We start from the raw sequence: 26233 nt of genomic DNA, 5'->3' as shown, positions 1-26233 counted from the left end.
ACAGATGACGATGAAAAATTAATACCCATCACATCTCCGCTTATGAACCATTTTTCTTACTTCCAGAAATATTAAAGGGACCATTGATGCTCATTTTCAGCTCCATTTTTTAATTTTTGGACACTGCTGGGAATATGTCTGCAGAGCCACTGTTCAAAATAACCTTAATTTATGTTTCTCTTTCTGAAACAAGCCTTTTGCTTTTTGCTTTAAGCCAGCCTTCTTCTGATTGGCTACCCCTTGTAAACAGAAGGTTAGAAGAGCAGGTGGGTGGGGCTTCTGTGCTAACAGCCAGCGCTATGTTCCTGACATGATATCATACTGAGCCAGGAGTATAAAAAAGCTTATATGCATTACTTAGAAATCTAAATGCACACGTACACAGTACAAAATAAATTTCTCTGTAAGACACAATAATACATACCCATGTGACGAAGCAATGCCCAACATCCTCTGGTAGCTGCTCATATTTCTCCAACTCTTTGAGGAAGATGCTGATGGAAAAAAAAAAAAGAGACAGAAAGATGAGAGACCAGAAGAAAAGATTAGAGCTTTCTCTAAAAATGATAAATAGTGGAAGGAGGACATGTTTCTTACTTATGGTGGAATTCATAAAGGTCTTGCATGTTTCCAAAGATGATGTGCTCCTTGTTGAGGATCCCTGGAGGAATCTCCTCCACTCCACTGGTCATCTCCCACAGGTAGGTCTGCAATGGAGGAAAGAGGAGATCATAACTATAAGAATAATAATGTTTTTATTTTTCATAATAGGATTCTGAAAGACTTTTAAATTTGTTGCACATTTGTTGTTGCTGTTGAAAAGTTGTTGCACAACTCCGACACTAAGCAGGTTAACTGGTGGGTTGACAAGTTGAACTTACATCCATGCACTCCCGCAGGTCTCGCACGTAGGCTTTTTCTGTCTGAATCAGCTCTGCCATGATGAACCTGAACACACACAAAACACACAGCGACACAAATTAGCAATTTTCATATCATCCTTGTTCACGCAGTGATAAATAAGCAGCTCCCTTTCAGCCTGTCGACTTCATCCATTTACATTAATGAACGATGACTTATGGGCCATAAGACGTGGTCATAAAGCAAGCTATGAATGACGGAAATCATGCTCGTGATTTGTGCCGCTCATATAAAAATGATGCAGGCGCTTTTTCCTGGACTGTGTCCGTCCACTCATTTGTTCTGAGCCACAGCTCGATGGTTCAGTCTGCAGTTTTTGTGCTGGCACAGCAGAGAAGAGGCCGGACGGAGGAGCGTAAATCAAGCAGGTTCATTATGTATATACATTTACACGGAGCTCCTCTTCCAGCTATTGACCAGGTTCAGTGCTGACACTGCTGTGGACAGGGACACTGGCAGGTAACCTGCTCATAGTCTGTTAACTCTGAGTGCTTTGGGGTAGTAAAACATTTTTCAACAAGTGGGGAAAAATGTTGCTGACGTACAACAAAGATGGTTCACATGAGGAGCTTTTAACTACTAAATGCTAAACAATTCTTCAGGCATAACCTGGAGCACTTGCCAATTTGCTAAATAAGAATTATTCTTCATCTATTAATTCTTCTGTTGTTCTGATATTATAAAGCAGGAGGTGGTAACGTACTCCTTTCTGCGTGCAGATTTACGTTTCTCCTCATTCAGCTCATGGGCGGCAGCATCCCTCAGCTTAACCTCTGACCCTGGAGCCGTGGCTGGGATGATGTCCAACTGCAGATCCTTGCTCTGACACGGAGAGAAGCAAAGTGAAAGTTTAGGTTTCGGGATACAGAGCGAGCAGCTGCCTAGCAAAAAACCTGAGTACTCACCGCCTTGTTGGAGTCGGAGGAGATGCCCAGAGCTTTCTCAAGACTGCAGCGGTACTTGTCCATGCGCAGCGAAAAGTCTCGATAGCGCTTGTCCACAGCTGTCACCCATTTTTTGATCTCCCCTGCATGACTGTGGCCTTTCTCGCAGAAACCATCGGCCAGCTGGATCAGCAGCTTCACACGCTCCTTGGTTTGCTAAGGAGGAGAGAAACAGAGCCAATGTGGTCCTCACGCACATGCATGCAAACATCAACACGAGGTTTCTGTGCGCGCGCTTGCGAGCCCAACCTTGGCTGTGATGTGGAATTCCTCATGTTCCTTCAGCAGCTCCTGCGTGTGATGGATACTCGAGCCTGTGGATGTGTGTGTGGACAGGTAAAACTCCCCGGTGTCGTGAATCCACTCCAGAGCCTTAAAAACACACAGAGGATGTTTGTCATAAGCAGAGTGTGTAGATGTGTCGCTGTAAAATTGCAGCGTGTGCTTTGCGTACCTGTTTGGCGCTACGTTCAAACACCACGTACTGCTGGCACTGATCCAGCCTGCGTTTCTTCATCGTCCAGAAGTGGAGAACGCGGTTCTCTCTTTGCAGTAGCTCATTAAGGATGTCTACACACAAAACAGGGAGAAAGAAATTTAACCCCAAAGGTAAAATCAAACCAACAACAAACAACAAACCAGTTTGTTACAGAACCTTCCTGCAGCCACAGTGCAAAGTGCTCACTTGATGTAGTAAGAACCATGCTGGGTCAGGTTTTCCCAGCACCACCTGCGGTGTGCCAAACATGTTTGTAAGTAATCTTTTTACTTACACTCTGCTCCAACTTCAAACGTTAGGAGCCGGAGGTTTTGATCATTTATCCAGTTATCGGAGTCTTTCAGAGTGTTTGGACTCCTCTGTTCACATCACAAGCACTTTTCATATACTGTCATCATCTTTGAGTGAATATATTTACTTAAATATTTTTTCATTTGAATACTTTTTAATGTTTTTTTTTTTCAATTCAGTTTAGTTTCAGTTAGTTTCTGAGTTTAGTTTGAATTAAACTGTGTCTGTTTGTTTACTGTTAATGTTCTTAATCCTGAATTTTTCTTAATTCTAATATGGAGGAACAAATGCAGACTGAACCAGCAGCCATGTAACAGATTTTCCACCACTGACAGAATTTTTATGTTTTTAAACAATGGTGGAAAAATCTGAAGGAGGTCCGTCTTCAGAGAGACTAGATGACTGACTGCACGAGTGAATTATTTACAGTTACTATAACATTAATTCACATGTAACAATATCAACGAAGGTGCAGGCAGCACTGTTGGTCGATCTCTTTCAGAACTGAACATTAAACATAAACTGTAGAATCTTCCCACCAAGATCCAAAAACAGTGCCATCCTATTGCAGCGTCACATCTACAGGAGCTGCTCAGCACGTTTTTTGTCAGCAGAGAGCTCGTGACGCTTATGCGCTCGGCGACATCGCTCTGTGACTTGTTGCAACAGCACCATCCTATTACAACATCACACTCGTGTTCTTGTATTTAGTTGCTTTTATTTAGTACTTTTACCCCTAAAGTGCATCTAGTACAGCTGCTCAACTGAACTGGCTCCAGTGATCTCAGTGCTCAGTGTAGCAGCAGAGGTAAGGTTCAGCCTCTGGAATCAAATCAAATCAAATAAGTACAACGTCTCTGCAGCAACCTCCCACGATGCATCAACGGCTCAAATGAGCACACAGTTTAAATCTCAGTTCGTTCAAATTTGTCTGTTTATGGTGTTTTAGTGCCTCCACTTCAACTGCAGGGGAAAAAACCAAACATTCATTTTCTTCTAGTGTCAAGGCGAGAAGTGAGCGCACAGTTGGTGTCCATCTTATGTCTCACGCAGCCTTATTAAATATGTGTCAGTGTGATTAAAATTCAAATGAAAGGCAAAACCAACTTTTGCTGGACTTTATCAAAATGAGGGCTAACGAGGCTGTTGATTAGAAAGTCTGGATGATGTTTAACGTGTTGCTTATACTCACTTTTGACCTGCTGTTCTGGTGCTTTGACGTGGCTCAGCATCCCGGGCATGTTAACACTGTTCCTGTGCATGTACTTGAGGAAGACATCCGCATTTCTTCTTGCCAGCGTGCACGCCTAATTACAACGTAAAACACGCACAGTAAGATCAGAAGTGTGAGTTAAAGCTTTGCTCCCCTTTCATTCTGACTCATTCTCTGTGTGTGTGGGAGTGTGTGTGTTACTTTTAGGAAGGCCTCCTTCTGCTCCAGGTGCTTGCTGATCATGGGGGTGACGTGGTCTGTTTCACAGTTGGGTCCCAGTTTGTCAGCTCCTCCACACCAGTCCTCCTCTCTCTTGTACTCTTGCTCCAAGCTCTCCAACACACTGCACACCTGTTGAGAGAAATGTGCAGTCAGTGGTGTTTGTGTGGACTGTTGAGGAGACGGTAAAGCTAACTCTTCTCTCATACCTGTTCAGAGGTCTTGTAGAAGGCGACGGAGGCATTGACAAGCTTGAGTCGGTCCTCCATCTTCAGCATGAGCTGTTGCCAGTGTGAAGCCACGCTCTCAGCACAGTCTCTGATCATGTCCATGTCGTAGTGGTTGGCCTGAAGCAGAGCCTCCGCCTTCTGCTGAACCTGCAGGGCACTCTGGTGTGTTTTCTGCAGAAAGGGGAGAGGTGGGGAAAAGATCATGGTTACAGTTAGTCAGAGAAGAGAAGAAATCTAGTTTCAAACAGGCTGATGGGATAACACAAACTCTGTTACCTCAATAGCATGCTGAAATTGTTCGTGTTCCCTCTGCAGTTGCTCAGCTTCCTGCAGGGAGCTCGCTGTTATCAGACCAGCGTTCAGCATCGACTCGCCATTACGAATCCAACCCAGAACCTGTAAGAGACAGACAGAGAGAGCTTTTTCCTCACAGAACTTGCAGACTTCTTGGTATTCTGCCATTTGAACCTGTTTAACCTGCAGATGGCGCCTTGCTGCAGGTATGTGACCAGGCATTTTACCTGCTTGACTTCTGCCTGCAGGTGTCTCAGCTGGACACACTGCTCCAGGTGTCTGCGGTGCTGCTCAGCTGCTAAATCGAGCTCTTGCTGCTTTTCGTGAAGGAACTCCAGCAAGTCCTGAACCCGCGTGGCCATGTCCACATCCCGATCGCACAGCAGCTCCACACCTGCATGGAAGACGCGTAGCCGTATAAGACGTGGTGCGGAGGAGCAAGTCAAATAACTTCCCTGACAGTCTTAATTATCAGTCACGTGTGCATCAATTCAAACTCATGTTTAATACACGTGGCATGGCGCAACCATTCCTTGTGCCGTTTTACAGAGCACCTATTAGCATGTGAGATCACAGGTGAGTTATTATGGTTAGTGAGTGGGTGCCTCTCATCACAAACGCTGACTGAATCTGACCCGCGACACCTACACAGCATCAATATTAAAACTAACGTAGCCAACACAGAAATCTGTGCAGCAGCAGCCAACATGAGCTACATCCTGACTACACCCTCAGATGGAAGATGACCGAGGTCTGAGGGAGGCCACCGGGCGACAGTCAAACACCTCCACAGTTTTACTTTACAGCACTTAAGGGCAGATGAAGAACTGGTAATAAGAAAATGTCTAAAAAATAATGGAGTCTGAGGAGCGGACTCACCGGAGGCCTGGACTTCGTTGACATACTGCAGCAGCTCCTGGCCCTGGTGGATCACATCGAAGGTGAGGTTGTTCATGGTCAAGGCCTTGTCAGCGTGGTGCTGGAGCCTCTGCTCGGCCAGCGTCAGGTCCTCCGTGTCAAAGTCATTCATCTGACCTGTCAGCTCCTCGTTCCACGACTCCAGGTCAGAGATGATCTGAGGAGGGAAGAGATTGAATTTAAAGGAAGCATAGTATAGAGTAGCATTAGTGAGTCACGAGTCTGTGAGATTGCTGCACTAAGGCACAATGCTGCGTGGGTAGATGTTTTTCATACAAATTACACGCATTATTCTTCCAATATCATTAATTCTAAATGAAAAATACTTTTGCATTTAAACGTGTGAACAGCACATTTTCACTTATACATTTAAAACAGAAGCACAGCCTGTTCGATTCTGTGTCCACACGCAAGCGTCTTTGTACTTGAAGCACCCGTGACCTCATTTTCAGAGCTATCGAGGGATTATTGTTGCTTAGCTACAAAAAACGGTTTCTAGTGCTTCTGCATTCCTTCTTTGTGGACATCAGGTCTCTACAGTTTGCTTAAGACTGTTTAAACATTCTTATAATGGCAGATAACTGGGCTGTCACTGAGAACAGTTCAATTCTCCTCCGCCCGTCTTGACAGTGTTTGATGTCCTAATTTCCTTCCCTTTCTTTTAATGTTTACCTCTTGAAAGCCTACTAGGAGTGAGCACTGAAGCTCTTTTATGAAGGGAGCAGTTTGTGTCGCATTTCAGACCTGCTTATCAAATAAAATGACTGGGTTTGCATCAGCAGTTAGCGAGGGTAGTCTAACCTTGGAAAAAATACAGAAACTATTCTAATGATCATTAGAATAGTCAATAATTCGTTATTAAGGGTACAGGGGAGGCATTCAAATATCTGATGAGAGAGAAGTGACACTGATCAGTTGTAGCTGAACCATTTGCAGCTAAAAATCCACCTATGAGGACTCACATCAATGGCATCCCTCTCAAAGATGCGGAGCTGCAGGAAGAGCTCCAGTTTGATCTTCCTCTCCTGGAAGAGCTCCTCCATCTGTGCCTGGGCTTCATCCAGCTGCTGGAGGACGCTCTCGATGTGGTTGATGGAGCTGTTGTGGGGCGTCTTGTTGCTGGAGATGGCGGAGTCCCTGCAACACAAATGCACAAACGGCTATTAAACCACGTGATGCAGTGCTGACCATAAAAACAACGGGTGCAGAGCAGCTTTAAAGGGACACCGCAGCACAACAGGGAGAGCCATGGTGCCGATATACTGTCTTATATCAGGCTTTGGTTCACACAGATCACAAGCAGCTGCCCCTTTATGTTTTCCTTCTTCTGATTGGCTGCCCCTCTTAAACAGGAGGGTTTAATGACTCCCGAGTGAGACTTCTGTGCCAGTTATGTTTGTAAGGGGACAATATTTGGGATGTCCGCTCACTTACACCACACAGAGCAGAAGAAACTGAGACGCTGTATTAGAGGAATTACATATTCAATGCACACATTTAAAACTGTGGCCATGTTTAATAGGAGCACCCAGCATCGTGACAGTGCATTATATTAGCAGAAAATGTGGAAACCCCAATGTGTCCACTTTAACATGATTCATTATTATTTATGACTCATTATTAGATTTTTTTGGTTCCCTTTGTCCTTCATTTTTGTGACAATATATTCAGTCTTTTAAATCTTAAAGTCTTAAATGGATTTCATTACTTAATGAGAAAGATTTCTAGTCCATAACAGCACTGGAGCCAAAAATAGCAACATATATTTTACCGTTTCACCACAAAGGAAAACTGAAGTTGTGCATTTAATCCATCAAGCTGGGATCTTCATAAAGTAAGACAAAACATTACACCTGCACAGAAGTGTTAATTAATGTGAATATTAAATTGAATAAACAAATCAGACGACCCTCTGTGAGCAAGCACTTGGCAACAGTGGAAAGGAAAACTCCCGTTTAACAGGAAGAAAAATCCAGCAGAACCAAAACCATGATCAGAGCCGTGACCAGTTGAGGGTGAGGGGAGGGAGACGGGACGAAAGAGAGCCGGAGATTAGAGGTGTCTGAACACACTGAGAGTGAAACTGGATCATGGGAAGCCCCCAGCAGCCTAGGACTATTACAGTGTAACTAAGTGGGGGTTAGTGTCACCTGAAAAGCACAGACAGCATCTGTGTCCCGATCCCAAACTGGGAGCTGGTTCCACAAAATTACAGAACCTCCTAATCTCTTTGTAAAGAGAAGGACTTTTGCATATTTTCAGGGATTTTAGAGCTAGAAAAAATAATAATGAAGTATTTATTACAAGAGGTGAATAAATTAATTAAAAAATACAAATTAGTGGCAACTGTGGACCCAGTCCCAGTCTTTCACGGCTCTCACTCTCAACCAGATGCCAATCATTCAAATTTATAAAAAATTAAAACGGCCTAAATCGCTAAAGCTCACATGTAGCGTGGGCAAGGGGGTCTGCAAAGATGCATATATTTTTGTTTAAGAAGAGAGAGAGAGAAAGTGAAGCAGCTCATACAGATTCTGACTCATCAGTCTCACAGATACACGTATGATGCACAAACATGCAAACGACAGTTTTTGAGAGGCTAAATATGAGTAAGCAAAGAATCGGAAGTCAGGTTTGTTCTGATTGGCTGATTGCGTTGGTTGATCTGTGCAGCGGGTGCACTCCTAGTCGTTAGCAGAAGGTGTGTGGAGTTACAGTTGCCTCCTGGGGAGAGTGTCACACCATTGGACACGCATTTTTAAAAGCAGTGTTATGTAAGACTCCACCGTGGAGCCAATACACCGTGGAGAGCGAGCAATGGAGAGAAAGAAAGAGGAAAAAACTGGGGGGGAACTGGAACGTCCTCTGCATAAAAATAAAGCTGGATAATGAGGGTCAACTGAATCCTCTTCTCCAACACCTCCTCCTTGCCTCTCAGCTTTCTTTGTCGCTTTTCACGCATGGCCATTAACGTCTTCAAAATGACACATATTGAATATTTTGAGCTTTCGCCACAAATTTGAATTCCAAACTCATCCCCGGTTAAATGAACCTGCCAAAACTACAACTGAGAGAAACACGGGAAGAGTACTATTACATAAGGAGACATGATTTTTTTCTTCCCTCCTTGTCTTGACACGTTTTAATATCCCTGCATATACGTGGGCAGAACATGTGCACCATTATCTGTTACTAGTAGCTGAACGGATTTTAAGGATCGGTTGGATTGCATTACTTTTGCATCAGGACATCTTTGTTTTGAGAGAGTCCGTACTCGAAAAACAATCTCATTTGCGCTACCTGAGCTGCTGGATGAGGTCCTCTCCCTCCTTGATGACGTTGACGGTGACCTGCAGCGTGGTCTGCTGCTGCTGGCCGAAGCGCTTGATCAGATCCTGGACGGCCTCCACAGATTCGGCATAAACGTCGTCCAGCAGCTCCTTCTGGAGCTCCTCCAGCCATGTCCACAACTAGAAGAAGGGATGTCAGATTTTTTAGAAACCTTATTCAGTTTGATTGCAAGTAAACTAGTCTAATGGTTTATTCACCGGGTTTCTGGTAAGTCTCATACACTGCATATACATGAGCCTGTGTGACACCTCTTTTTGGTCAACACTCATGTTCTCGCCCTGACCACAGGACAGGATCCGCCATACATTTATCACCTCTTTCTGTATTACAAACGGCAGTATCAGAACCTAAAGGGAGGACAGTATAGTTACTGACCAAGTCCTCTCACCAGTTTGAACAACGTTAATTGCTCTCTGACTAAGTCCATTAAACACAAAATATAAACATTTCACCTGGTAATTATTTCCCTCTTGCTCAGAGAGCCCTGTGAAAGCTCTCAACCACACACACACGCAGCCCACCATCCACTTCAACATTATGTCATCCCTCCTGCCCACCTCTTTGACGTGCGTGTGGAAGGCGACAGACATGTCCAGCAGGACTTTGCGCTGCTCCACGCGGCGAACAAAGTCTTGGATCCTGTCTTCGAGCTGGTGGGCGGCCTGGTAGATCTCCTCTGGGTCGCACTCTCCTGTCTGGGCCAGCTGCTCGGCCGCCTCCAGCAGCTTGTCTGCATTGGTATACGTATTCTACACCGAGGCCGGAGGTAAAGGGGGAGATGGATTAGCTGAAGAAGGCAGTGTAAAACGAGCGCAATGCATTTCAAAGATGGGCAGAGAGAGAGAGAGAGAGAGAGAGAGAGAGAAATCGTACAGGCAGAGACAAAAATGAAAAACAGGATATGAAGACGTGTATACTGATTAAATCAGTGACAGCAGAGCTTCACAGAAATAGGCAGTGGAAGGAAACAGATACAGACAGTGGGTGAAGGGGACATACAAAGAAAGACGCAGAAACAAACGGAAACAAATGGCTGTGTTAGGGTGGGATGTCAACAAGTTGATGATATTATTTGGTTAAAGTTAATGAGGCTGTCGGAGTATTCTACACTACTAGTGTGGAAATATAAAAGGATTATAGCTGTAAGAAATGCAAAACATAGTATTTTTAAGTATATGCAAGTAATATTTCACATTTTACATGCTTGCTGTAAAAATATAAACATAGTATGCAGCAACTGAAGGTGTTAGGTAAATATATGCAAGCAAAGAGCAGGAACACACAGATGTAGCAGGTGCACACCACTTCTTAGTGTTTATGTAAACAGATGTTGTTTTTTTTAAAGTACGGTTAATAAAACATCTCGACCATATATGGCAGTATAACCCAAACTGAAGAGTCCCGGGGTGAGCTGGTATTAAAAGACATTTTTACTGCAAACAGCTGCACATGCAGAGGCAAGACTGTGTACCTGTGTGTGCAGCAGGGGCGGATCTAGAAGGGTGGCATGGGGTGGCAACTGCCACCCTAAAATGATCCCTTGCCACCCCAAGTGCCACCCCAGTTTTGCATATGACAGTGTTGTTTATTAAAATAAGATAGCATTAACAGTTTGAGCGTAGTTACAGTCAACAGTGAATATAAATGCTAAAACTGAATATATTGCATAGTGTTCCCCCCCTCTACCATTAACAAATGGTTCAGCCCATTGCAGGACCGGCTTTTTTCTTGTTATCAGTAGCAAGCGATGTTTATGATTGTGCCAGAGCACATTTTGAACAACACCATGGGAATTTCGGATTTTACACAGGTGGTTGGATGTTACACTGTGGAAATGGAAGGAAGGTGAGTGTTATTGAACCTCTGTGGTCCACGGACACGCTGCACCTGCAAATCACATGACTAACAAGCTGCAGCCACGCTGAGTCTCTATTTCAGCCCACATTGAAAGTTCGGACTTCAAAGTTTTTAAATTTTAATTACGGGCCAGTAAATCCAGAGTTATGATAATATATAATCATGCTTTTTTCTAAATACTGTCGTCACATTTTTTATGTGTGTGTGTGTTTTAAGCGTTTTCTAAGGACAGCGCGAAAACAGTAAAGGAAAAGCCACCGCTTTCCTATCGGTGTAAAAATGTACCATGTCAACCAATTTTTAAAAAAGTCAACACGTGGGATTTGGTTGTTTAGGGAGAGGGGAGAGTTTTTAGAGTGACGGTAACGGCAGCGAGACAGAGCGAGCGAGTGAGAGAGAGAGAGAGAGAGAGAGAGAGAGCGAGAGTTTTTAGATGTGGGAGATTTGTGACGTTTAGTGTGGAGTGTACAGTTAGTGTGTTGTGTTGTCTTGTGTAGCTGTTCTGTTGTGTAGTCGTTTTGTTTTGTGTGTCAGTGAGGGCACTAATGAATGTCACAAAGGCACATTTGCAACGTAAACACTGTCACTAAGTAGAAAACCAGCGGAGTGATACACCTGCTGTTGTCAGGCCTGCAGGTTTCTCCCTGTGCTGCTCTCCTCTGTCTTTTGGTGGACAAACTTTTTTTTACTGGCACACATCATTTGTGGGGCATCTTATTGCGACACCTGATTGTTCTCTCACTTTAGTTTTAGTAATATTTTTAAATGGTTGTACAAAATGAAAGAAACGGCAGGTGTATTGGCTGCATTTTTAGATAAATAGTTGTATATGTTTACAAAATGTACAATTTATATTTGCATTTCAAGTTAAAAAAAATTTACTCAACATGCCTGTGGGGTTTTTTTATAGTAAAAAAATACTACTAGGATTTTAAGTTCTTTGTGTGATTTCAGATCAGTAATACTAATGCAGTATGTCAGTGAAAAAAACAACTAAATTCAGTTGAGCTGAAAAGAATGATCCCAAACAAGGCAAGGGGAAAAAAATAAAATGAAACAATTTGAGGGTGAAATACAAACGTAAACTCAAAAGGAGTCAAAAATGGGCAGTTGGATTAACCCACTGAGGTCTGAATTACAACAAATCATGAAAAATTAGGTTTAAATTTTTGTTCATGACAGTGCAGATTTCTGACATTTTGTGATTGATTTCTAACAAAAAACAGTGTGAAACTTAGACTTGTGTTTGTAAATGAACCGCCCCATGTTGTGTACCTTTCTGGGTTTTATACTTATTGGGCTACATATTTATTTTATTATACAGGCTATACAGTACATAACATCAAAACTGTTTTATGTAACTAAAGTGTGTAATTATGTGGGCTACTGACAATAATTAAGTTATAGACTATATTTATATGAAAAACGTGTATACTTACTGCATTTGAATCATTTTAACCATATGTAACCACCTGCATATGTGTTTGGGAAAAAAAGGCTTTGATTTTGCCACCCCATTTGATTTCTTTGCCACCCTCATGCCACCCTAAAAACATTTCTCTAGATCCGCCCCTGGTGTGCAGCAGGTATGTCTACACATTACATTTGTGTGAAATTATGAAAAACCTATTGAGAGCTTATCTAGTTTGTAAAATGATTTGAACAACTAAAACCAAGGTAAAAATCTGACCTTGGGCAAATACCTTCACAAAATGCTGGGAATGAGTTAACTTTTACCCGGGACAAATACTGTTCATGAAAAACTATTAAAAAATAGAGTTAAGCTAACACTGAAACTAATAAAACCAACAATGTCAAACAATAAAACCTAGAAACTAAGTCTGTTTAAACAAAAACTAAAATATCTCTGCTAGCTTAAATAGCTAATATTTTACATTAACAAATTAAAGCTAATAAGCTTTAGCATAGCATAACCCTCACCACACCTTTACTTTTTTCATTTTTCCCCCTATAATGAGTCAGAGTGTCTTTCACTAATAGTGAAATGCATGGAGACAACATAACACAGTAGAAGACATTACAGTGGCAAAAGAAGAAGACAAAACAGCACACAGAAACAATAAAAACACCACCCATGCAGTAACTGGCTTAAACCTGACAAAAGGGCCAGGAATCAAGCTACCTGTGCCACTTCCTCAAAGTCTTCATGGCGTTTCTGGAGAGCTCTGGCTCGGTGGAGAGACTTTCCCACCCCTGTGTGTTTGCTGAGGAAGGCCTCGCCATGGTTTTCTATCCAGTCCAAAACCTGTGCAAAGACCACATTACCCACTGTGAAACGTGTAAAACCACAAGGGGGCGCTCTGACGTGGTATTAAGTGCCACAAGTGTTGATGATCAAAACTGTACATGAGAGCAAAGGAATGGCAGAAATAACCATTAGCGCGGTTAACACGAGCCACAGCACTGAGTCTTTCTTTGCACACTCCCCCTCTGTGCACTTTGTCCTTCATAGGATGAACAGCATCTGCATGGCCATATGACCCAATTCAGTTACCATAGCAATAGTTGCCATGTCAACACACTGAGGAATGCCTATGATTTTTGGACAGTGTGCAGCGGTATTGTCATGTTGGGACCATTTGATTACGGTATGCGAGCTTTTATTCTGCAGCAAGCCTTTTTATTTCAGGCCTTCATCCTGTGCTCCTATCCACAGAGACATGTGAGCACTGAACGTGCATCGTTCCAGCAAATAACTCAAGGACATGTCGATAGGAAACATGCCTGCGGTTGCAATCAAACCCTCTATTAAGTGTAGTATTCATCTAGCCATAAGCCTAGCCTGCTATTTTCAAATTAATGTCTAACCCTGGCAATTAAGCTTGGTCCTAGGAATTGCAGTGTGCTCGAACAAATGTGCGCATGCATGAAGATATAAACAAAAATACACGCAGTAAACTGGACACGTGTGCGTACCTGCTGGACGTCCTGCTGAAACACGCAGAGCTGCAGGCGCTGGTGCAGACGCACTTTACGGTGCTGCCAGATGTTTTCCAGCTGTCTCTGGTGATGCAGCACCTCGTGGATGATGTCCAGGACGTGGTGCACCGCCTTAGAGTAGTTTGCCGTTGCAGTCAGTGAATCGGCACTGCCTGGGGTCAAAGGTCGCTGCAGCTTGTCCAGCAGAGCTTTGCCATCTTGACTCACCTGAGGTTAGAAAATGTTTTGAACTCGACGTGAATCGGAGAGATAAATGCCACTGAAGCTAATCCTACCCTCTGGACAGCAGATTAACTCCATCATGTGTGTGAACTTGCCTCCGAGTAAGCAGCTGTGATGTGCTCGTACAGGCCTTGGTGATGGTGGATGGCATCTTCGAGGTCTTGTAGCTCAGAAGGCAAGTCCACCTCGCCACATGCCTTACACCAGGAGTCCACATTACTCATGTACTGCACCGAGAGGAGAAGCATAGTTCACATGAGACACTGGTGGTGTATACATCTGTGCGCTCTTCCCAGGGGTCAGAAACAGCAGAGCATAGAAAGACATCGCCTGGGTGCAAACCTGCAGAAATCATCTTTTGCCCATGAGCTCTATTTGAAGAATTATATATAGCTGAACCTGCTGCTCATTGGCCTGTGGTGACATCCCAGAAGCACATCATTACAATCATTAAGACTGACCTCTGAGAAATATCTCCATCTTAATGATTTGCCTTTTAAACACCTCTGACATCATAATTGGAATCACATACAGAAGAGAAGCTTGTTTTAAGTCTTTGTTCTCTTCATGTATGTGTGGAGTGGAAAAACCTCTGGGAACAAAATGCCCTTTTCTATTTCAGCTTACGCACATGAAAGGCTGGCCTGATGACGGCAGTATTCCAGGTCGGAAAAGTCTCACCACCCATGTTCCCTGGCTGTTATTCTGCTTGTGTACTTTTTAAGGCCATGAATCATTCCATAGTGGCCTGACTAATGAGCACAGGCAGAAAGACCACCAGATAACACACATACGCAGTACTTACATTCAGAATTTTATTCATGCAAATATATGTAAATGAAATGTATGTGCTAGGGTTTATTCAATTAAGCCAAATGGGTACTTTACAATCCAAAAAGTGTGCACATGTGTTCATTTGCATTCGTTAGAAAAGGTCAACACCTCCGCTACCTGAACAGCACATCAGCACGAGGTTTACCGATTGGTTCCCACTGAACCAGTGTTCAAGGACTAGTTAAGACTTTTGAGAAACAAGCTACTTATCATAAGAGCTAAAAATTGATAGGGTTGAGCTTAACTACTAAAGTGAAGGTACAGGATATATTCTTTTATATTCTTTTTTTACATTTCCATTCATTTATAAAGAAAACAATTAAAGCATGAGTCCTGTATTTTTCAAATCACAATATTAAAGGCTCAAACAATGAATTCTAACAGATTCAGTCCATGAACATTTCTTGCCATTTACCAAACCGCCACACTCACCTGGTCACATTTCTGATGGAAACCGGCCGACATCTCTAACAGCGTGCTACGTTCATCCAATGCGGCGGCGAATGCCTTCCACTCCTGCTCCAACTGACTTGAGATCTGCTTGATCTGCTGGGAAGCGTAGTGACCTGACTCCAGCAGCCGGTTCCCCACGGACATGATCCGGTTGATGTTGACGTACACATTCTGTGCAGGACGATGAGGAAATGGCTGAATATTTTCAATCACTAATTCATAAAGAAGCAAAAACTTGGTCTAACATCCGAGGCCACAGGTACGTGCAGAGGAGAGAGGAACTGGGAAGAGGAACCAAAAGAAGGTTTAAAGCGGTATATTATTGTGAGAATGGGTCATATTCTGCACAGTGAGCACGTTCACTTCAGGTAGTTTAGATGTATTTTTAAGGTAAAGCTTGCACAATTACTCAAGTTACATTATAACATCGGTATTAGGTCACACGGCTGGACATTACCCACAAAATAATGCCCATTTTTTTCTGTTCTTATTTCTGAAATACCAATAAATATTGTTTTTTTGTTTAAAAAAAAAAAAAAGTATTTTTTTTCCATATGCAAAAAAAGACCAAAAAAAGTGCCTTAGACCTGGAAACACGGCTAATACATCATCGTTTAATAAGCGAATAGGCTAGAGAAAATGGCAAACTGAGGAGCTTAAGTAAAAGACACTATTGGTCTGCTACTGTTTTTTTCTCATCTGTGAGCAGAAACTCTCAGCGGCTAGATTGATTCCTCGTCTCAGCAGTTTCATAATGGTTATGTAAGGCGGACTGTGGATAGAGAATAGGATTACTTAATACCTGGTTGTGTTGCTCCTAACACGGAGAAAATGTGCAAGTGCACGGAAGCGCAAGCTGCTCTAAACAAACACTCAAACCCAGCAGTAGAGCTTGACACTAAGTGCAATAACTATATTATTATACAGTGCAGGGCACCGACTTGAGTCCAAGTGGGAAGAAAAGCATTATCTCCTGCTGCGAATCAGTGTGTGTCTCACCATGCAGTTCATGGCGAAGTGGCTGTGCTGGGTTTGCAGCTCCACAGCATGGGGGTGGTTGTTGCCGATCTCTGTGTAGCCTGCCAGGAACAAACCCTTGTTGTGCATGATCCAGTCGAACATCTGAGGTACGACGACACACACACACACACACACACACACACACACACACACACACACACACACACACACACACACACACAAAAAATATCAATAAAAAAAATAAAAGCACAGACACACAAGGGCCGGGTTCATTACTAACTCCTGCAGATTGTTGCAAGAACAGGCACAAACAGCTGGGACTGAGCCGTGTGGGCAAACCTGAGTGTGTTTGCTCACTGCTGCAGTGTTCGAACAGTTGTCATCTATCCAGGCCAGCTTACAGAGAAATGGACTGCCTCTATTAAGAGCATCCTCTCTGGCTCTCTTAGAGAACAACTTGTGGCCTATGGTGTCCTAGCAACAAGCTCCTACTACTGCAGTGTATCCAAGACTGCAGCTCGCTCTGTGTTGCTGCAACCTGCTATTTTATTCTACTCACTCCAACACGGATCTGTGCATTTCTCTCCCTGTCTCTTTTTATTTTGTGCCGCAGCTGTCATCACCCGAGCCGTCTGGGTGGCAGCCAGAGTAGGTGGCGGTGCACCTGCGTGAGCTAGCCTCCATCTTCCTGCCTCTCACGGTGGAGGAGGCCAAACCTGTTTAGTGTTTAAGATCCCGAGGGCTCGATTACAGTACACGAGGTCTTTGCAAACAGCATCAGTCGATGCTTCTCAGTGTGTGTAATTGCATTTTTAAAAAATATGTATATTGGCATTTGTGTGGCCTACAGTGATCACCAGCTCTGGTTATAGATTACCACTACATCACTGCTCACAGGGAACGGACCACCGACCTTCTCTGCATCCTGCTCGAACAGGCGCAGCTGGAAACACTGATCCAGCTGGAGCTTGCGGACGTGCCACGCCTGGTGGAGGTGCTGCCGGGTGGAGTGCAGCTTGTCCAGCAGCTGGGTGATGCGCGGCACCAGGCCTTGGGTGTCCGCGTTGCACACTCCACTGCCGCTACTGCTGCTTCCGCCGCTGCTGCCATTGCGGTTGGAGAAAGACTCGCTGCTCTGAATGCGCTGGAGCAATCTGGAAACAGATTTGATGTTTGCATTAAAATCAAAGACTTAAGGTTTTTGCTACTGTCTTAGTCAAACTAGCCTCCATTGTTAACTGATAAATGTCAAACTCTTGATCACGCTCCAACCTGTTGCCCTGTCCATCTTTCATACAAATGCACTGGATTCACATACGCAAACAGAACAAAGACTTAAAAACAGGCATTTCTGATACCATATATATGATATATAGACAGATGTAGAACCACTGTTTTGTTTTTTTACCTTTGCCCTTCAGTGTCCAGCTCCTCTATTGGAGCTTTAATGACTTTCTTCTTCAGTGTGGCGTGCTCTTCTATCATCCGTCTGGCTCCTTCCAGGTCTTGGGGAAAGTCTTTCCTTGACACGGTTTCCTGCATCTCTTCTAGTCGAGCCAGCATCTGGGTGGCATGGCCAGAGAAATCCTCAAATGCCACACGCACCTGGACGGAAACACCAGGAAGCAAAAAAAAAAAAACACTGAGTTATGGTGACCCACTTATCGGCAGTTGGGTTGACCATCTTAAGAAGGAAACAATCAGATCAGAAAGAAGAATAATCCCGCGTCCACTTGTGTCTTAATCATCCGATTCGGACATCACAGGGGATTTGGGGGATCTTGGCACAGACAGTCTGAAGTGACAGGAGGGCTGAGCTGATCGTACCTCTATCCACTCTTCGTGGTTGTAGTCCAGGCTGCCGTCAAAGTCTGCCGTCAGCTGAGAGGGGTCCACCACTTTCGTCAAGCCTTCGAGTGACACCATGGTGGTCTAGTGGAGCGAGAAGCAAAGAAAGAGGGGTTAAAGGAGGGAGTTTAGGTGGACACTTGAGTGGTAAATGCTTCTAATCTTTCACCTTCTGCTGTGTTTCGTTGCTGAAAAGTATGATTTTTATTTAATCACAGAAAAGACATCACTAACATCTAGTCCTCTTTTTTCCCCCCCAGTTACGGCAGAGTTGTAGAGATGTGACCTTCAGCAGAAGCTCCGTGATTAATGTCATGTCTTGAGATGCTGCTAATTTAAGCACACTCCTCCCGTCTACTGCCTACCAAAGAGATCCTCCACAAACCAAAATGTTGTCTTTGAGACTTCAAAACTCAGAACTAAACCTTTAACAACCTGTCGCAACTTTTCTTTGCCTCCTTGACGTTAGACTTAAGTGAAATTCAAATCCCCAGCACGATATCAATTTCAGTGATACGCCGAGGAAAAGTCTCCCTGTGTTGCCTGTGTTTCCACCTCCGCACAAAACACCCCCACACACATGGCCAGAGATGGATGGAGTCGGAGCGATCGCTTGGATAGGCTTTGTGTAGGCTAAACAATGCAGAGACGCACTGTTGTCCTTGGGTAAAAAAGCACAGCGGCTCTTGCCAGGGAAAAATACTGATGCTGCCGCGTTCGCTATTGTACCGATTTGTACTCCGCTGAATGGAGCGATAGTCGGCCAGGGACGTTTGGGGTAGCATTTTATGCTTGTGCTGAACTGTGCCATTTATCAACAATCAAAAAAAAACAAGAAAGAACGAAAAAAAGAGAGATTGCAGCCGGCTCTCTGAGCTTTCCTTTCTTTGTGTATGAACTGATCACAAAAAAGGAGGAACATGTCCTACTTCTGGTTTCTATTACACGAAGCGAGAGAAAAATCCTTGATGCACACACTGAATGCTGGACGCTCACACACATACACGCAACTGTAGTCCTAGCAACAGCCCTATATCAATTTTGCATGAAGAGTGCAAGATGAAAACTTCTGAAATCTTAATAAAACATAAAGCATGGACAGGGGGGAATGAAGCCTGCACATGAATGCACATGCACGCTATCCAATCAATGCCTGTGCGGCATGACAGACCCGTGCATGGATAACTATAACGTTCCCTGTGGCTATTCTTCCTATCAAAAGATCAATATGATATAATGAGACTACAGTGAGGCCGTGTGTGCATACACATGTGAGCAATCACAGTAAATTTCCACACTCGTGCGTTCTCCTACGTAGCTATAATCAGAAGCTAGAGGGGAAAATTTCCACTCAGTATCAGAAAAACGCACTGCATAGAAAAACAATAAAGACAACACAGGAGCTTATGCCAACCCAAGTTTCAACACAACAAATGAGAGCTGATGATCATGGTAGTAAGCAAGGTTGGCTAATGACAGATCAAACAGGAGGAGGGGAATTGTTATTCCACTCTCATCGGAACACATTTACTACACAAGCTTGTAATCAGATGAAGTCGAGAGCTCCGCTGGTGCACATTTCAGTGTCGAGTTTATGACGACGAAATGGTCAGAGGGTAAAAAATAAGCCTGTTCGTGTGAATGCATCACTTAATTAGCTGTGAAAATGCCTTCTATCGCTTGACTGACAGCATAACGAATACTCATCCTCGTGATCTGCAGCGAGCCGTTTTTGGGTTCGATGTGATGAAATTTTTTTTTTCCTATGGCAGACAGCTGGCTGGTGGTGTACGCACCCAAAGCAGCGGGGAGAGGATAATAATGAAATGTGCTGACAATGAGCAGCTCGGGGGTGTGGAGGGAGGGGAGGCGGCAGAGCGGTTGTTATCACAGCTCAGCTGACAGCAAATTGGAGGGAGGTGAGGGTGGGGGCTTTTTAAAATGCTTTTGTGACGAGTTCCTTTAAAATGCCAAATGTAAAACTGATATGCTTGAGAACAGGCAGCTGTGAGATATATATGCTCACATATCAACTGCAACAGTTCCCCTAAATCAGGGATGTCAAACTCATTTTACATTGTGGGAAACGTACCGCCCACTCTGAGCTTAAGTGGGCCGGTCTGGTGTAAAGAAGTTATTTTAACAGAAAAAGAAGTGCAAAATAACACATCTCTATGGTAGAAAACTGGAACTTTCTTACTTTTAATTGTTTATTATTTATTGACTTTGGTCTAGTATGAATGGTGATGGAGGAGGTCCAGTAGAAACAAGCAATAAAATACAGTTTAAAGTCCAAAATTGATGGCCTCCTTCACATTTCCCAAAGTCAAGCAGTGAGCCGGACTGGAGCCTTCTGGCGGTCCGATTCTGGCCCCCCTCCCCTGAGCTGTATGTTTAATGCCCTCGTCCTAAATCTTCCTTGCTTTAAAGACCAATATAAATCGATAGATAATAATTTTTAATCCTTCTGAGGATTAAGGTGATGTACACTGGATTCAAAAGGTACTTTCGGCATGTAGATGGATACTTTCATTTATCCAAGCTCGGAATCGGCACTAAGAGTTCACCGGGTAAGGACTGTGTCTCCAGCCGTGGATCTTTTGGATGCAAGGTAAACGTTTAACCACTATGCTGTGGAGACGACGATGTCGGATGACGACATAGAAGCATTTTTTTTTTTTTTATCGTTTATTTCACTGTGTTGCAAAACTGTTTACACCAGTGTTTATTTCATCATTTGGATGGATTTTTTCAGCTTTAAAATGCTAAATTTTAAATGTAAAACAAGCAGCCCTTTGCATGTAGTCATTATATTATTACACAGAAAATGTACTATATTGTTACTTTTAGCATAATCAGGGTATGAGATTTTGGTCATCCAGCCCTGCCACCTACTAAACCCTCTCGCTCTTATTTTGAAAGCTCAGTCTCTGCTAAACATCCAACACCTGCCGACAGTCAAACAGACTCAAACTCCACCAGCTTGGACTGCAGCTGGTGACGCCAGTCCGTGTTCTTTTGGGGCCACTTTAACCAGAACCTGCAGCAGGTGGAGGTCTGCTCCGTGCGCCGCTACGCCAAGCTCACCGACCGAGGCTGCATAGCAGAACAAGCATTAGCAGCTGCAGTCCAAGAAGGCGAGACTCCCTGGAGGGGCAGCTGATTATTGCGAATGTTATTGCTTATCGCATAACGTTTATTAGAGGAAGGGAAAAAAAGGTAATGAAATTCTGGACAAATTCTGAGTAAGAATTTAGTTGACAGCAATATTGTTTCCCCCTGTTATTTATTATTCCCCTTTGCACCAGGGAAATAAAATAAATCTTCATTTAAAAAACCTCCAAAAACAAACTAACCCGTTTTAAAGTCTTTAAACTCTTGATTGATAAACTAGAGCACAACTGATGCCACACACTCGATAACTACCATCTTATTTGGTGATTTCAGTTAACATGGCTGATATCTGCTCATATTTGGATGATAAAGCGCCGCATCACCAGTGTGCATAGTACAACCCCTCCACAAACAGAGTCCAAGTCTTTAAATATAACAGTGTTAAGATCACTGACTAACCTGCAGTACGAAACAAACCAGAACCTGTTATTTCAATGAAAATCACTGTCTGTTGCTTCTATTCACTCAACAGCTTCAAAAGCAATTTTTGAGTAAGACATTGAAATATTCTATCACTGCCTCGAACACTGGCTCAACATCCTACCTCGAATTCAAACTTGGAGCTGCCGAAGTTGGTCCTCTGCTTCTGCCAGAAATTGTCCGGTTTGATGATGAGCGCGATGTGGATGCAGGACGGGAACGACTCCTGCAGGATCTTCAGCAGAGGCTTGATGCTGTCCCACTTGGAGCCACGCATGTCAACAATGACCGTGAAGCCATGTTTACACACCTCCTCGCTGGGATGGACAGAGGATGGAGGTCGGCAGGCGTGGGAGGAATTAAAGAGAAGAGATGGAGAGTGGGCATGTGGTGGGTGGGGGGAAGGGGGCCAAGAGAGATTGGTGAGAGTTTAATCCGGAGAGAGAGAAAGAGATGACATTCGTGGGAAAGGATGAAAGAGGGATGATGGAGAGGAAAGGACAGATGGAAGAAGGAAGAATAGAGAAGAAGAGGAAAGAGAACCAAAACAAACAGTGAGATGACGCATTTTCTATACTGTGAGAAGCCTACGCAGCAAATCCCACACACCCACCCACGCACCCCTATGCGCACACACTCACACACACACCCACACTTACACAGAAACCTGCGACGAATGAGTCACAAACGCATATATGCATACATATATATGTATATATATAAAAATACAGTTCAGCACGTTTGTGCGTCAGCAGCCTCTTCCCCCTGTGGTGCTCTGCTCTGACCAGCATCATCTTTATTATCATCGCACAAGCTTGCATACACGCACTGAAGCTGAAACCTGTCTGACATGCCACAACAAACAGAATTTGTCTTCAGGATTTAGGGCGCAGAATATTTTGCAGCTCATCTGCCATCTGTCCGTTTCTCCGTCATTCCAACCACAACTACTTCATTCAATCCACAAACTCAGATCGCTGCGTTCCCTTCTAGTATGTCATCGTGTTGTTTTTAAAAAAAAATATATACATCACTTTAAAATCTTTCCGTCACTGCATCCCTAAATACCTCCATCCTTTCCCAAACCTCTCTCCCTCCCTCTCTCGGTGGAACAGCTTGTCGCTACACACACAGCGTGCAGCGATGTGCAGATGTTCCCTTTCACAAACACAGGAATGCCAAAAACCCCAAAGTTAAGAAAGATGTGCACGATGTGACACGATGACATGAGGTTTTCAAAACCCAAAATTCAACTTGGAGTCTAATTAAAATAAAGAAAAAAAAAAGCACACATGCATAATGTGATGGAGGTGAGTGTAGATGAAGAGGATGGATGTTTTTAAGAGATATGCAAGGAGGAGAAGAAGCAGCGTGCCGGGTCAAAAAAGGAAGGAGAAGGAGGCGGATGAGCGACGCTTTACCTGGGAGGTGAGGAGCTGCTCGCCTACAGGAACGGCTGCTGCACTGCCTCGGCTACTGCGACACTTTGTTTTGCTTTCATACACACGCTCCCTCGCTCCCTCCCTCCCTCACACAGACACACACACCTCCTCACACATGCGCTCTCCATCTCTGTCAGTTTTAATCCTCCCTCCCCTGCCCATCTCAGCATCCTCCTCTCTCTCTGTGTTTAAACCTCTTTCCTTTTTTCCTCCCCATTTCTTTTTCTGTTGCATGTCGCCTCTGTTAGCTCCAGGCTTCTCTTCTCTGTCTCAGCATCTCACCATCTCTAGAAGCGATTTCTGGCAGCCGAGAAGCTGCAGCAAGATAACTGCTCCTGAATTATTACGCTCTCCGTTCCTATCACATGCTCATCTCAGCCCTCTCACGTGTTCGCTTATAGAGCTTTGAGCACTTGCTGTGGGAGTTCATGTCATTCTGAGGCACTGCCACACACACCCACCCACACAAAATCACATGCAATGAAATAAGTAACCTGGGGATGCCGGCGAGGTAAGCGATCAGTCTCCTCAGGTCGTCTGTTCGTATTCTGTCGTGGTTGCTGCGTGATGGGAACGTTAACACAGGACCACCACGTCTGTCTCTGCCACCTGAGGTGATACACACACACACACAAATTGGAGTAAGAACAAGTGTATATGTGGCACAGAGTTTTGCAGGTTTGGTGGTATCATTTGCACCACTGGAGCATAACTGATCGTAGGCAGTTAGCTAATCCAAAAAAATGAGTGACAAGCTAGGGGAATGTGTGACCCCTTTTTCTTTTCTTTTCTTTTTTTTTTTAAAGAACAGGAGATAATTATTTAGGAATAATTTAAAGTGATAGGGTGTCATCGTTGTCTCTCTGTGCAGTCGAGCTGTGAAAAATTAAGTGGACCTGCTTGCAACGCGCTCGTGGCCACGCTACAGGCTGTTTGAGACTGCACCGCGGCACGGCAGCGCTCACGGTCACGTTAGCTGACGAGCAGCGTGTGCAGCAGTTCTTCACTGTAGTAGTGGTCTGCTTACATCCACTAATTAACAATAAACACAAAACACAGCTGGTGATGATAATGAAGTTATGCTTTCATTTATGAGCAAAAAAGAGAAAAAACTATCCTAACAGGATGAAGAGTCCTGTGCAGACCTTCAGTTCATCCACTGTCTGAAACAAAACATACAGAAATAACCCCTGACTACACTCTCTATGACCTCCATCACATTCTCCATTACTCTTGATGAGTTACTAAACACAAAAAGAGGTTTGTTTTGTAAATGATCGTCATCATTAGGGCCAGAAAGGAGGAAAAAGCTTTACTTTGTGTTAAGTGAATCATGACACTGCGTCACTCTACAAAGTTTCTTCAATTATCTGCACGATGGCTGAACAGACTGATTTCAGTCCGTGTGCAGGGAGGAGGAAACTGTTTCTTCAAATATGAAGTTTACTTTGATTTTCAGTAAACAAAAAGGATGAGAGTGCGATGGCCAAGTGCAAACCGCATCCAGGGCAGAAACGACTGAATTTTACTGCTAACACAACATCTGTACAGCAAGCCGAGAAGAACTCAGAGTGATGTTAAAGATGAGCTCAATACGTAACAACGGCAGCAATGAGCAGTCAGGCTTGCAGCCTACATTTCTACCTGCACCTTTTTCTACAGCACGATCACCGTGACGACTGCTCTAAAGCCTCTCTGGGCTGGTTCTCAACGCTGCTTTGTTTTATTGGCTTTGTGTTCGTAATTAATCGCTAGAAGAAAGATCTAGTGTGCGCACGAGTTAGTATAATGATTTATTTTAGGGTGTGAGACTGTAGCCTAAGCTTTATATTGTTAACCTGTAATTATGTGACAAAGCATTTCAGGCCATACTGCTGAGTAATGTGAAAACAATGTAACGTCTATTATATCAAATGACTTTTTCCTGGCAACATTTAAGTAAGGCATTGCACTGCTTTAGAAACAAAGTAGCGAGTAATTTGTGACACACCATTTTTATGCACGACCCAACATTGCTTGTAAATGGCTACATGGTAGCATTTAAATGTGCAGTGTTCAGGTTCTCAGTTAGTCGCACCTTCTGAGTCACATCTTCTAAACATCAAGATGGTAACGCTGGCGGCTACATCCATCTTCTATGTACAGTCTATTCTCATAGCCATAGCTACGTGCCTGACCTCACCTGATGTCACAGAGCCAAATGTTAAAAAAAACAAAACAACTACTGTCTGAATTGAAGCATGTAGAGCAGTCTGAAAGGGTTTCGTTGAGACTGAGCATTTTCTGAATATTATTAAAGCCATATCTAATATTAACACTCCACTATAACAGAATATGACACAATAAGGAGAAGCAGAGTCTGTTCCTTTAAAAGAACAGAATAAATAAATAAATAAATAAATCAATCAATCAATCAATCAATCAATCAATCAAACATGTATATATGATTGGCTCTCTCCAAACAACAAGCAAGCCAAATGCATACATTTTGTTATGCAGAAACTGTGCACTGTTTTTTGTACATGGTGTGTGAATTCTGCAGTGTTTGTTTGTGATATTTTGTGATCTTTTAAAGGATTTTTCGGACCTTTTATCTTCTCTGCAGTCATATTTTGTGCTGTAATAATATTTTTGCTCCTAGTTTCTGGCCACTTGCAGAAGAAGAAGGCTGCTTCGCTCACGTGGGAACTCATAAACACAGGCCCTCTCTGCTCAGCCCGCAAATTAGTGAGTTCAGTCGGGTTGCTGTGCGCCTGTAGGCTTGACCCTGCCGCTCAGAGGAGAAAATCAAATGCTCACGTGGCAACAGACAAACATGAGAGGGCGAACATGGCCGATTTATTAAGGGGCCAAATTGGGGATAATAGGCTTAGCTTATTTACCCTCCTTTTCACTAGCGGCCCCTCCTCTACCTTCATTTCAAAGCCAATTATTCCACCAGTGTCCACTATGGGAAGCTGGCAGTAAGTCATCTCCATGGCAACGCTGCCCTGACTCTCCTTCTCTCAATTTCGCTGTTTGTCAGAGTCCTTTTCCTCGTCATTGTGTTTCTAACTGTGACCTTCTCTGCCAGCGCACGACGCACACACCGATTTCACTTTGTTATTCCATTTGGCTCTTTGGAGATCTGAGTGGTTGCATTTGCATGCATACACGCACAC

General features: G+C 43.6%; 1 protein-coding gene across 4 annotated transcripts in view; it reads right to left on the bottom strand.

The window, feature by feature from the left end:
- Positions 1 to 26233, bottom strand: part of LOC116313436 (triple functional domain protein) — a 63543-nt gene that overhangs the window by 17439 nt on the left and 19871 nt on the right. For all 4 annotated transcript variants that reach the window (XM_039605548.1, XM_039605549.1, XM_039605551.1 and 1 more), the window contains exons 4-29: positions 23567 to 23681; positions 21755 to 21947; positions 18016 to 18120; positions 17597 to 17793; positions 17102 to 17342; positions 16207 to 16329; positions 15187 to 15378; positions 14016 to 14147; positions 13675 to 13905; positions 12881 to 13003; positions 9438 to 9629; positions 8830 to 8999; positions 6492 to 6666; positions 5491 to 5686; positions 4839 to 5005; positions 4594 to 4713; positions 4297 to 4488; positions 4070 to 4219; positions 3848 to 3962; positions 2320 to 2435; positions 2115 to 2237; positions 1827 to 2021; positions 1625 to 1743; positions 882 to 948; positions 598 to 707; positions 425 to 494 (exon numbers count right to left, since the gene is read on the bottom strand). In XM_039605548.1, the coding sequence (XP_039461482.1) occupies positions 425 to 494; positions 598 to 707; positions 882 to 948; positions 1625 to 1743; positions 1827 to 2021; positions 2115 to 2237; positions 2320 to 2435; positions 3848 to 3962; positions 4070 to 4219; positions 4297 to 4488; positions 4594 to 4713; positions 4839 to 5005; positions 5491 to 5686; positions 6492 to 6666; positions 8830 to 8999; positions 9438 to 9629; positions 12881 to 13003; positions 13675 to 13905; positions 14016 to 14147; positions 15187 to 15378; positions 16207 to 16329; positions 17102 to 17342; positions 17597 to 17793; positions 18016 to 18120; positions 21755 to 21947; positions 23567 to 23681 (3929 nt within the window). The remainder of the gene's footprint in view (positions 1 to 424; positions 495 to 597; positions 708 to 881; positions 949 to 1624; positions 1744 to 1826; positions 2022 to 2114; positions 2238 to 2319; positions 2436 to 3847; positions 3963 to 4069; positions 4220 to 4296; positions 4489 to 4593; positions 4714 to 4838; positions 5006 to 5490; positions 5687 to 6491; positions 6667 to 8829; positions 9000 to 9437; positions 9630 to 12880; positions 13004 to 13674; positions 13906 to 14015; positions 14148 to 15186; positions 15379 to 16206; positions 16330 to 17101; positions 17343 to 17596; positions 17794 to 18015; positions 18121 to 21754; positions 21948 to 23566; positions 23682 to 26233) is intronic.

Source organism: Oreochromis aureus, linkage group 22, assembly GCF_013358895.1.
Source record: "Oreochromis aureus strain Israel breed Guangdong linkage group 22, ZZ_aureus, whole genome shotgun sequence".
Taxonomy (NCBI): domain Eukaryota; kingdom Metazoa; phylum Chordata; class Actinopteri; order Cichliformes; family Cichlidae; genus Oreochromis; species Oreochromis aureus.
This window is presented reverse-complemented; position numbering and strand designations above follow the sequence as displayed.